A 13,274-nucleotide genomic window follows, 5' to 3' on the forward strand; every position below is an offset into this window, starting at 1 on the left:
ATTTTTTGTTTTTTTACTGATAAACAACATTAAATCTCGGTGATGTGGATTCAAAAAACTTTAGTTTAGTCTCTTAACTTATGATATAATTCAATTTGGTCTTTTAATTTATCTATAAAGTTCAATTTAGTCTTTAAAATCAAACGTGAAATAATTACAAAAGAAAATAACATTATAACGTGTCTTAAGTTAGAGACCTATTTAACTAGGAGACTAATTGTTGGGATCATAACCTAACCGATTCATCCCCATGTGACAAGCATATGATAAAACCAATTATTTTGACCAATTTGGATGAGGAAGACAATATTGTGTGGATGAGAATTATAGCGGTAAATATGGTTATCGTTTTATTCTGCATAAAAGAATAAACGAGTATCCTAGCCATTCAAATCCTTACAACACTAAAAAGTTTGGAAAAGAATCATAGTGGTAAATCGGGTTATCATTCATTCAGCTGAATTGGTTCTTTAAGTTATGGTCATGTTGCATTGTTGTGCTTTATGTTAATTTTATGATTGTGCGAACCATAACTTATGTTCCACAACTATTGATGAACAACACTCGGGTTTTTATTCATAAGACATCAGACTAGAGATGACTAAGGGAAATACTTGTGTGACATTAATGTCATGGTGACATTAAATCTGGGCCACACATTAGGTGACATTAGATGTGTTGTGTGGCCCAGATGCAATGGCAATGACAATGTGTGGTTCAGATTTAATGTCACCGTGACATTAATGTCACCAAAGTGCCACTAATCCTCTCAGTTGAGTTCATAAATTTAAACCGACAATCATAAATGAAGAAATTGCTCTAAAAAATTAGATAATCTGGTTTTCATGTTCTTAAATTCAATAATTTTATAGAGTAAGTTACACTTCCCTCTCCTCAAAGGTGCTTGAATTACACTATCCTCCCCTCTTATGTTAAAATATACACTCCCCCTCCCCTCTTATTCAAAACATATTAGAAAATTTTCACTCCCCTCCCTTGAGAGAAGCTTGAATTACATTCCCCTCCCCTTTTATGTTAAAATCTACGCTTTAGTCCCTCAATTTTTTTTTCTTTCTAATAATCTAACACACTTAAAAGAAAAATAGCATTGCAGGTTCATTTTAATATAATCAAATTTTGAATACATATATTTCTCTATATGAAACAACCCAAAATAAAATTAAAATATGTGAAAAATTACTAAAGTCGATTAAGTATGGTTATTTAAAAGTGAATTTTATACTCTAAATTATAAAATTAATAACAAAATATTTAAACTTAATTGTTATTGACATTTAGATTATAAAGAAACGAATTTATATTTTTTAAATGGTGATTCAAAATTAATATATATTATACAAATATTTATTTATATTAAAATAGATTAAAGTGTATTCCATATTTAATTATTAAGGGAGAGAGTTGTAATTCAAGCATCTTATAGGGGAGGGGAGTGTAAATTTTACTTTTCAAGGGAGGGGAGCGTATATTTTAACATAAGAGGGGAGGGGAGTGTAATTTAAGCATCTTTGAGGGGAGGGGAGTGTAATTTACTCTAATAATGGAAAGTCGTTACCTGATATGTGGATGATTTTCATCTTTGACATGGTAATGATGACTCTACATGATGGAAAAGAAAGAGAAAAGAAAGAATGGAAGAAACTCATATATGACGCGGGCTTCAGCAGCTACAGGATTACTCCCATATGCGGCTTCAAGTCTCTCATAGAAGTTTATCCTTGATTTTAATTTGTAGTTGTTGCAAATAAGTTATTTACAAATTTAATAAGTCAAATTTGTAATGTTTATCGTTTGTCCTTGCATCAAATGTCTATTGTTTCGTATGAAACATGAATTTTCCAAGATTTTATTTAAAAATAATTCTTTGTTCCCACCAGAATTGTTTTTTTAAGAGGTTCCAAACAGAAATTGGTCGGTTTTCGCCGGGGAGCACCAAGAGTAACAATAGACTAAACGATTAAGAAAGACTTCGGTATTCACCATTATTACCAAGATACACCTTTTGAATTCACCAATAGAAAGACATCGGAACAAACTGCGGCGACGCTAGCCGAAATTATATTAGGGGGCCAAATACATAAAAAAAATAAAAATATATCAGTTCATAATTCAGAAAGAGAGTCACCTCCCTTATATTTCCAACATTACATGTACATATTTTATGTGAGGCTACATACTTAGGGGGGAAATACCTCCAAGAGATAGAGAGAGAGAGAGAGAGAGAGAGAGAGAGAGAGAGAGAGAGAGAGAGAGGGAGGGAGGGAGGGAGGGAGGGAGGGAGGGAGGGAGGGAGGGAGAGGGAGAGCAATTTATATTGGTTCCTCCCACAAAATAGGAGTAGTCGAGTGATCTCCTTGCACTTCCAAAGTATTACACTATAATCACAATTGATTACAAATGATCAAGGACTCTTCCAAGAGACTTCCAAATCCTCAAGCCCACTTGCAAGAGATTTCCAAATGCTCAAGGACACCTCAAAGAGACTTCTAATGCTCAACCATTACTGAGAGAGACTTCCACTGCTCAAGCACGCATGCAAGAGACTTCCAATTTCTCTAGGACACTTCCAAGAGACTTATAATGCCCTAGCATGCAGGGAATATACTTCTTTTGTTTACATATAAGGAAATATGATCTTAAACTTGATATACAATCAGAGATGTAACCAATGCAATCCAGAGCAAACTATTTACAACTTAGAATTTATAAGATACAAACTTTGATAAGAAATGAATGTTTTTTTTGCACTATTTGATTTTGACAGAGTAATGGCACAGTAAAAAATGGCAAAGTCTTGTTATTTTGCTTCAGGTCTTCAGCTCCTTATATAGACAAATATTTGAGAAATATTGGAGTAGAGTGCCAACGCATTAAGAGTCATTGAGAAGTTTTTAATCAAGGACGTTAGACCATTGCATGATATGGATAATTATGTTGAATAGTGATTTGAAATTCCTTTGTTGAAACTTGAATTATCTGTTCATTCTTTTTTCCTTGAAATTCTTTGTCTGTTTCTACACGTGGTCAGAAGAAGACGAATATGTACTATCAGATCCTTGATAGAGACAACTAGAGAAGACGACAAATCTGACGTGGAGTCTGGGTCCCTCAAGATCTTCTGATTCTGGAGGTCTTCCAAGTCTGTCAGAGATCTTCCAAGTCTGATGGCGTCTTTTGAGTCTAATGATTTTCAGATTCTGATGAGATTTTTCAGCTTCTGAGTAGCATTCTTTCTTCTGATCCAAGATGTTAGCTTCTGGTTGACTTTTCTTCCGATATTCTACCATAGTATTTTAAGCTTATCTCGTGTTTCTGATGCTCTTATACATGTTCAATCTATTGATAAATTCTATTATGTGGTCCTACACACTTGAACAAATATTAGTATATCCAATTGTTTTTCAATACTTTGTTATCTTCAAAACCTTAACGGAATTGTACAAACCAATTTTATTCAGAAAAATTTATTCCACACATAGATCCTAAAACTAATTCAACAAATTCATAGAACAACTTAAATGAGTTTAATACCTTTAAAAACAACCATACACCTGGTGCCCAAAGAGGCTAAGCACTTCAATATAAATAGAATGAAAAATCTATATAGGGAATAAATAACAATGTAACTCTTTTTTTTTAAGTAGCCTAATAATTACAGAGTCACCAATTAAATAAACCATATATATTTTTTTTTTGGTTACATAAAGTTTAGGTGGGTTCGGCTCCGGTCACCACCAGGGTCAGGGCACGCCTCCGGGCCCAAAGGGCACTTATAAAGGTACTTACAGATCACCCACCAACACTGCCCTCACATCGGCAGAGGGAATCGAACACACAACCTTCTGCAAGGAAGTGGTCCGTTCCTTACCAACTGAGCCAATGTGTGTTGGTAAATAAACCATATATGCTATATCGTCACAAATTATACTAAGATCATGAAATAAAAACTATAATATCCGCCAACTTACACATTCATCCACCAAAATCCACTTTACAGAGCTTATCTGATCTGAATTCAAAAACATTAGAACCTCCCACATCCTTACAACACGAACAAGAAATTTCCATTAATCCCTCCTAAGAACAACATCAACCAACATGTTAAATGAATTATCCATAACCATTGCAAATGGAAAACTATAAACTACTTAACCACACAAACTGTAAAAGACGGAGATGTGAGATGTGAGCAACGAATCGAATAGGCAAATGTGTTTTATAGTGAGCAACAATGTAATCCACTTGCAAGAAGGAACAATATCACTCCCAATTTCATCCGTATACAAAAAAAAAAAATGATGGTCCCAAGACAAATATCACAACTATTATACAATTAAAAAATATAAATAAATCCAAAGATCTACAAAACACCACGTCAAAAGAGAATCGGCCCTCATATTTCTCTAAGATACTACAAACCTAACAGATATCCATAGTCTTTTCCATTCAAAACACAACCAAAAAACGCAATATAATAACCTAAAAATATCCATATTTCAAATTTTTTGAAGGCGGGAGACTTATAAACAGATAAACATATTGTTAGATTAATGGTGCATCTCCAAAGTCTCAAAAAATGTTGATATAAAAATAATTTCCATTAATCACTGATAAATATTAAAAAAAAAGGCACAAGATTTTTTTAGTGATAATTATAAGAAAAACATGAGAAGTATTTGTCACTGATAAATATAAAAAATATGGAGCAATTATTTTTCACTAACAAATATAAAAAAACACAAAATAAATATTTGACATAAATATAAAAATTAACACAAGATAAATATTTATTTTTTTTGGGAAAAGGAGCCAACAAAAAGAAACGAAAAATAAAAAGTTAAAAACTAGTCTCGGTGATGCATCTCTCGCCGGGCATCATCTTGCAACAGTGGAAGCAAATCCTCCGGTGGTTCCAAAAACTCACGCCAAACATCAGAACTTGCATTTGACACTATTAAATATAAAAAAGCACGCGATAAATATATATCACTATTAAATATATAAATCAACACGTGACAAATATTTGTCACTAATCTATACTATATTTAAAGAAAACTACTCCTTTCAGCACTTTTGGGTTGGATTTTTCCTTCCAAAAATACCCTCAATTTTCAATACAAATAACACATGTAACAAATAGATAAGAATAAATTTATTTAAATATTAAAATAAAAATTTAACAAACACAAATGTTCAATTTTTTCCTTTATCATTTAAAATGTGTAACAAACTAGATGAATATATGTATATTAATTTTTTTCATTATTCCAGTTATACCCTTAAACAACAACTTTTATAATAAAGATTGTTGTTGGTGTCATTAAAAAAATAAGAATTTATATTATATATTTTTGCTATATTGTGTTTTTTAGGGAATATTTTTGTTATATTGATGGTTCCATTGAAATAGATAATCATGATTAGTTTGATTTGTTATAATTTGAAAGTAAAAAACAATTATATTTTTACTTTTAATCAAAATTAAAATTTCATAAAAAAACATCGGTCATAATTTTCAAAAGTTAGCACAATAAAAAGAGCGGAAAGACGGGCACTCAAGTGCCCGTCTTTTCGCTAGTAAATATAAAAAAAACACATGCACATATCTTTGTTGTTGATTGACATAAAAAACATTTTTTTGACAAATTATATAAAAAAACATGTGACACATATTTATTAATGACAAATATAATAAAATAAAATGGGACAAATAATTTTTAGGCAAAATTACACAATTCGTTCCTTAACTTAATTTCATATAACACCTTGTCCTATATCTTTTTTTTTCTCTTGATTTAATCATTCATAAATATAATCAAGTAACACTTTCTTCCTTGATCTTTTTCTTTTTTTGGGATTTAATCTTTTATGTCATAAAATGTCAACATTTTTATCATTCTTTATGGAAAATATTTCATTTGATATTTTAGTTGATTTTTTTTTTGTCAAACCGTGTAGAATTGTGGGGGTGAACACAGGTGAGATTTGTCCTACACTTCGTAAGGATGTTGATTTGGTATGGCATGTCTTGGACAAGAAGATGAGAACAATGTGCTTTTTACTCTCGTTTTGACAAAAAACCAATGCAAGGCTCTCAATAGGTCAGCTTACAATACTCGTTCAAAGGGTAATCCTCCATCCACTTCTCAATGAAGTTTGTTGGATATTTGTATGTTGGCTTCACTTTTGCCTAAAACAAATATTCACTTCAGATGTGGAACACAATGTTCCAACATCCAGGCTTGGTCTGTACGTTCTATGCCTTGCCTATGTTCACGCACGCGTTAGCTTGATTGAAGGAATCCACGCCAGCATGTGTTGGTCAAAACCGTGTGCAGTTATGAGAAGATCAGAACGATGTGATTTCCTAAGGGAATGGTGATGACTTAGGAAAGTGTTTTCAAGGTGATCATAATGTGACTTTTAATGTGCCTACTTTTTAGGAGTTTCCTTATCCAGCCATGTTGATTGAGTAATGAGTCACCGATTTGATCTGAAGCCTGATTGAGTTGATGACGCGCTTTTCTTCAGTATATAAAGGCGGCTGCAAGACCTGAAGAATTATTCAAGACATTATTTTGAGAAATAGAGTTTATCTAGGTTTTGAGTCTTTTGTTTGTGAGTCTTTCGTGTATCACTTTGATGCATGTTTAGGACTGTACTTTGAGTTGTAATATTGTGCACTACTCCGAAGCTTTTAAGCAAGGAGATAGGTAGTCTGTGAACTGCATCTAAGCTTTTAAGAAAGTTTGCATGTTGTTATGTTCTGAAGGTAACTTCATTTTAAATGAGTCTGTAATTTAAGAATCACAGGGGTTTGTGATCAGTTGTAAGGGAGTGAGATGGGATCTCAGATCTAGGAGTTCCTAGGTTGAAATCTTGTTGGGGTAGGTCCTAGGCCATAAGTGCAAACATGGTTTGCTGAGAGCTTTTGAATACGGACTGCACTAGTGGATTTCCTTCCTGGCTTGGTAGCCCCCAGAGTAGGTGACGTTGCACCGAACTGGGTTAACAATTTCTTTGTGCCTCTTCTCTTTCTTGTCTGTTATTTAGTTTTATTATGTTAGTTAGCTTAATGTTCTAAACATCATATACAACATCTGTTTTCTGTGTTCCGTGTTGAAACATCTCTTAGAACATCTCAAGTCTAACGTGCCAGAATTTCAATTGGCATCAGAGCGGGCATCGTGCCTGTTATTGGGTGAGATCTAGAGGAGAATTATTCTGGCAATATGGAGAAAGAAGGAGGGTTAGTGAACAGACCACCATTGCTGGATGAAACCAATTATAATTACTGGAAATCACGGATGAGTGCCTTCCTGAAATCTATTGACAACAAAACATGGAAAGTAGTGCTAAAAGGTTGGGAACATCCTGTGGCATTTGACAAAGATGGAAACAAGACCAATGTTTTGAAATCAGAGGAAGAATGGACTACAGCTGAGGATGAATCTTCTCTTGCTAACTCGAGGGCTCTGAATGCTATCTTCAATGGGGTAGATCAAAATGTGTTTAGAATGATTAAACAATGCAAAATTGCTAAAGATGCCTGGGAGATTCTAGAAATTACTGATGAAGGCACTTCAAAAGTAAAAAAATCTAGGCTACAGCTTCTAACCACTCAGTTTGAACAACTGACTATGAAGGAAGATGAGAATATTCAAGAATTTTACATGACTATTCTTGACATGGCTAATGCGTTTGATACTCTTGGGGAAAAGATGTCTGAAGAAAAATTGGTTAGAAAAATACTCAGGTCTCTTCCTAAAAGATTTGACATGAAAGTCACTGCAATAGAAAAAGCTCAGGATATTTCTAAAATGGAGATAAAAGAGCTCATTGGATCTCTTCAAAATTTTGAAATCATTATCAACAATAGGGTTGAAAAGGAAGATAATAATTCTCTCTCTACTGGTATTAAAGAAACTCAAGGGAATTCTGAAAATTATGAAAACTTGGCTGAATCTGTAGTGCTATTTGGAAAACTTTTCAACAAAATTGTAAGTTTGGCAAACTAGAAGCCCATAACAGATGGTCAGAACATTAGATCCAACATCAGAGAGAATCAAAAGGACAAAGGTTGTGAATTCAAGGAGGTTCAATGTCATAAATGTGGAGGTTTTGGTCATATAACAACAGAATGTGCTAACTTGTACAATCAGCAGAAGAAAAGTGTGGATGTTGGTTATGGCTCAGGAAGAATAAGTGAAGGTATGTTCCCTAGAAAAGTAACTGCTCTAACAGGGAGAGTCTATTCTGATGATGAGTCTTGTGATGAAGAATTAGATTATGATGATCTAGCTACTGCTTATAAGGACCTGCATGCCAGAAGTACAGAAATCTGTAAGATGCTGGGAGATCAAAAGAAGATAAATAATCAACTTCTTTCAGAAAAAAATACACTCCTGACAAAGGTATCTGAACTCAGTGCTGAAATAACATGTCTAAACTCACAATTGAAGAGTTCAAACTAATGGAAAAAGGGTCTACAAATCTGAATAATGTTATAGAAGGAGAGGGCAAGACACAAGCAAAAGGTATAGAATTTAATTATCAGCCTCTGAATCAAAAACAACTCAACAAAAAAATTGCATATGCTGTGGAAGATTATGGGATAATGAGAAAAGAAAAACCTAATGAACGAAATAAGGTTACTGATACTTCAGGTAAGGGTGGCACGTCTAATAACAAGACAATGTTGGAACCTTCACAACAACATTTGCATAAAAAAAGGACAACTCGTCCTTGGATATGCCATCATTGTAAGAAAAAAGGGCACATTAGACCCTTTTGTTACAAATTATATGGTTATCCAAGAAAATCCAATTACAAATGGATACCTAAGAGGGTCAATGTTGGTCTGGTAGGTCACATCTCTAAAAAGTCAACATCTAATGATGTTTGGTACTTTGACAGTGGTTGTTCCAAGCATATGACTGGGAATGACAGCCGCTTTGAATATATTAGACCTTGTGAGAAAGGATATGTTACCTTTGGTGATGATGGTAAGGGAGAAATACGAGGTAATAAGAATAATTGCTACAAATGGATTCCAGAAGATCAAGCGGACATGTTGAATAGGATGTTGAAACATCAGAAAGGTCAAAATTCATCACACTCGCAAGACATGTTAAGAAATTCTCAGGGAGATATATCTTCTGAAATTAATCAGGTTAAAATTCAGAAAAATTTCAGTGGAATCCCTGGAAAAGAAATCAGCTACATTCCTACAGAAGAAATGATTGAATTGTTGGATCTCAGAAAGTTTGAAAAGATAAAGGACAGACTGGACATTTCTCTTAGGAAGAAGTTATAGCAGTTAACTAGGAGCAGACGTGCAAGAGAAAGTTGTGTTTTAAGTTACTTATTGGTGCACACTTATTTAGGCAGTTTTTTCCCTAATTAACTTTCATCACTCAACCAACCGCAATCATATCACTCAAATCACTTCTAACCCTTGTCATTCTTTCCTATCTCTCAAACCTCTCGAAACCGTTCTCTCTCATTTCTCTGCAACTGATCTTCATAATTTTCTTTTCCTTCTCTCCATTCAAAATCTTCACTTCGCGACGAAGTTCAAAAACGACGCCTCTGTTTCTTCTGAAAAGAAAGTTGTTGCCCAACGTGAAACTGGTTCTTCTGCTCCTAAGATGGTCAAACCACTCAGTACTATTCCTCCTTCAAAACCTATGAAGAAAACAGCTAAGAAGTCGTCATCAAAGAAGAAAAAGACTACAAAGAAGGGTGAATCAAAAGTTACCCTAACCATGACGGATCTCTATAACAAGGAGATTCCTTCTAAAGCCACCAAGGAAGATACCTCTGCAAAGATTGCTGTTGTTGGTGAAGAAGGCACCAAGTTATCCTCTGATGTTGCAACACCTACTAAAGAAAAAGGTAACCCTGTTTCTGCTCTCAACTCTGTTGAAACCAGTTCTGGTAAAAAATTAGGGTTAGATGTTTTGAATGATGCTATAGAAAGTACTGAAAACATGGGTGTTAGTAATCCTGATAATGAAACTGGTGGTGATGATTCTGTTGAAAATGTTCCGAAAGAAACCCTAGGACAAGAGAATGTTGAACCGGATGTTAGCACATCCCTAGGTCAACCTGCTAAGCCATCTGGTGAAGAAGAGGATGTGGATGTTGAAAGAGTACCTAGTGTTGAGTCAGACTCTGAAAAGGAGATGGATCCCGAAAGAATTGTAGAGAAATCTCAAATAGAAGAAGGTAGTGACTCTGCTGATGATTCTAAAAGAAATGACGAAGAAGCAGTTGAAAGTGATAAAGATGTGGTGGATGTTGATAATCTCAATCTGGAAGATGTTCCTCAAGCATAGACTCCTGGTGATAGCATGGCCACGAGATTAAGAAGTAACAAAGGAAAGGTTGTTCCTTCTGCTAGCAAAACCTCTAAGAAGACTGATACCACTGTAACTGAAACCCCCAAAAGCAGGACAAAGTCTGCTGGTGTTGGTCCAAAGAAAGGTTGGAGTAAAGTGATGGTGAAAACTGCTGCTGGTAGTTCAAGAAAAAGGAAGGTTGTCTCTTCAAGTGATTCTGAATATGATGCTGAGATGGATGTGCCAAACATCATCCCCTCTGAATCCAAGAAAGTTGATGGAAAGAAGGATGTGTTGGTTGTAGAAGATGTCCCTAATGATAAAGTGTCTTTTCATCTTCCAAGCTTTGCTCAGAGGTGGAAATTCATTTACCATAGGAGACTTGCATTGGAAAGAGAATTGAGTGATGAAGCTCTGAAGATTGAAGAGGTTATGCTTTTAATTAGAGATGTTGGTATGGAGAAAACTGTGTGCAAGCTAGGAGAGTGCTATGAAAAACTGGTTAGGGAATTTTTAGTGAACATCCCTAAGGATTGTGATAATCCTCTTAGGAGAGATTTTCAAAAAGTGTATGTGAGAGGAGAATGTGTCAACTTCTCCCCCAACATCATCAATAATTTTCTAGGTGTTGAAGGAGGTGCTACTGAAGTGGAAGCTACAGACAATCAGATCTACAAGGAAATCACAACCAATAAGGTGAAAGTGTGGCCTAAGAAAGGGAAGATTTCCTCTGGAAAGCTGAGCATGAAGTATGCAATCCTTAACAGAATAGGTGCTGCTAATTGGGTTCCCACTACTCACTCTTCAGACATTGCAACAGGTCTGGCTAGGTATATTTTGTCTGTAGGAACTAAGACTAAGATGGACATTGGGAGGTATGTGTTTGATCAAACCATGAGGCATGCTAAGACTGATGCAGTGAAACTTCCTATTGCATTCCCAACCCTGTTGTGCAAGATTATTCTGAGTCAACACCCTAATATCATCTCTGCTGCTGATCTGCCTATGAAGAGGGAATCCCCTCTCACTTTCCATCAGAAACTGTTTAGAGATAATCATGCTCCAGACCTTGTTGGAACATCTGAACCAACTTATAATACAAGTTTTATGTCCAAAGAAGAGATCATTGCAGCCTTGAAGGACACCTGTGTCGTGCTGGAGGAGAGAAAGGCTAAGTTTAAACTCATGATCCATGCTTTGGAAGGAAAGGACGCAGATGCAGAAGACAAGGAGGCTGAAAGTGAAAAGGAAGTTGAAGATAAGGATGAGTCTGAGAAAGAGGATGAAGAAGCAGAAAATGAAGATGAGGGGATGAGCAAAGAAGAGGAAGAGGAGCAATCTGGAAGCAGTTCTGAGGCAGAAGAATGATTTTATTTCTGTTCTTTTTCTCAGTTTCGTATTTTATTTTGTGGGCTATGCCCTGGATAATTTGAACACTTTTAGTGTTATGGTCTGTAACCGTATAATTTCTGCTTTATCTTGGTACTCTTATGTTCTAAACATCTTGGCAATTTGAAGACTGCTTTATCTAAGTATTTGGTATTCTTATTATGGCATATTTCATGGCTAAAAAGGGGGAGTAAAAGTAGATGCCATTCTGGTTGTGTCAGGTGATGTCACATCACTTCTCTGTATGTGTGCTTTAATTGATGTCTGCAATCTCATGATCTGGTGTTTAAGTATTTATGCATGCATGCTGTTAATGTGCTTATTGATGTTGAGACATCAGTTTTCTGGTATGAGGAATTCTGCTTATGTATGCATGTTCTCTTGTTGCACCTAGTATGCATATATTCAGGGGGAGTCTTAGAAATGCTGATTGCGCTCCTTGAGGGGGAGTAAACTTTTGTGTCCCTGAATGTTCCTGTGGATGTTGGAACATCCTGCCTGTTTGAGCTACTGAACATTGTCTGGGAATTTATTTTTCCTATATTTCTCTGAGTAGCGTGTTGCGACAGTTGACTGTCTAGGATGTTATAGGAATTTATTTTTCCTTATATGTCCGCTGCTGCAAGGCTCTGATTTTTCAAGGATGGTACCTATTTCTCCTATCCACTATTGCATATGTTGATTTGTGAAAAATTGCGAAAGTAGGTTCAGAGATCTGTAATATACTTCTTCTATGTCCTGAAGATTATGTGTGATGACTGAAGAACTGTATTTTGGGTATCCATTTGATAATCTGAGTTTGTGAACCTTTCTTCAAGGTAGATTTTGTTTGTGAAGATTGAAGGAAAGGTTGCGTCTGTTATCTCTCTGTTTTAATTGGATTGGCCTTAATTTGTTTTAGCCAAAATTTGCCAAATGAGGAGATTGTTGGATATTTGTATGTTGGCTTCACTTTTGCCTAAAACAAATATTCACTTCAAATGTGGAACACAATGTTCCAACATCCAGGCTTGGTCTGTACGTTCTGTGCCTTGCCTATGTTCACGCACGCGTTAGCTTGATTGAAGGAATCCACGCCAGCATGTAATGGTCAACACCGTGTGCAGTTATGAGAAGATCAGAACGATGTGATTTCCCAAGGGAATGGTGATGACTTAGAAAAGTGTTTTTAAGGTGATCATAATGTGACTTTTAATGTGCCTACTTTTTAGGAGATTCCTTATCCGGCCATGTTGATTGAGTAATGAGTCACCGGTTTGATCTGAAGCCTGATTGAGTTGATGACGCGCTTTGCTTCAGTATATAAAGGAGGCTGCAAGACCTGAAGAATTATTCAAGACATTATTTTGAGAAATAGAGTTTATCTAGGTTTTGAGTCTTTTGTTTGTGAGCCTTTCATGTATCACTTTGATGCATGTTTAGGACTGTACTTTGAGTTGTAATATTGTGCACTACTCCGAAGCTTTTAAGCAATGAGATAGGTAGTATGTGAACAACATCTAAGCTTTTAAGCAAGGTTGC

The 13,274-nt window shown here is 35.3% G+C and overlaps 2 protein-coding genes across 2 annotated transcripts; both read left to right on the forward strand.

The window, feature by feature from the left end:
* The first annotated feature begins 7,253 nt into the window (after positions 1–7,253).
* LOC146927654 (uncharacterized) lies at positions 7,254–9,337 on the forward strand. Its single transcript, XM_085707104.1, has 3 exons — positions 7,254–8,021; positions 8,184–8,352; positions 8,484–9,337. The coding sequence occupies exons 1-3, from the start codon at positions 7,254–7,256 to the stop codon at positions 9,335–9,337; spliced, it is 1,791 nt and encodes a 596-aa protein (XP_085563230.1).
* Positions 9,338–10,376: 1,039 nt separating this feature from the next.
* LOC146927655 (uncharacterized) lies at positions 10,377–11,732 on the forward strand. The gene has a single exon (XM_085707105.1). It carries the CDS (start codon positions 10,377–10,379, stop codon positions 11,730–11,732), a length of 1,356 nt encoding a protein of 451 aa, XP_085563231.1.
* The last annotated feature ends 1,542 nt before the right edge of the window (positions 11,733–13,274 follow it).

The sequence above is a fragment of the Medicago sativa genome, chromosome 4, assembly GCF_051527215.1.
Source record: "Medicago sativa cultivar Bolivia chromosome 4, Bolivia_mono, whole genome shotgun sequence".
In the NCBI taxonomy this organism is placed as follows: Eukaryota; Viridiplantae; Streptophyta; class Magnoliopsida; order Fabales; family Fabaceae; genus Medicago; species Medicago sativa.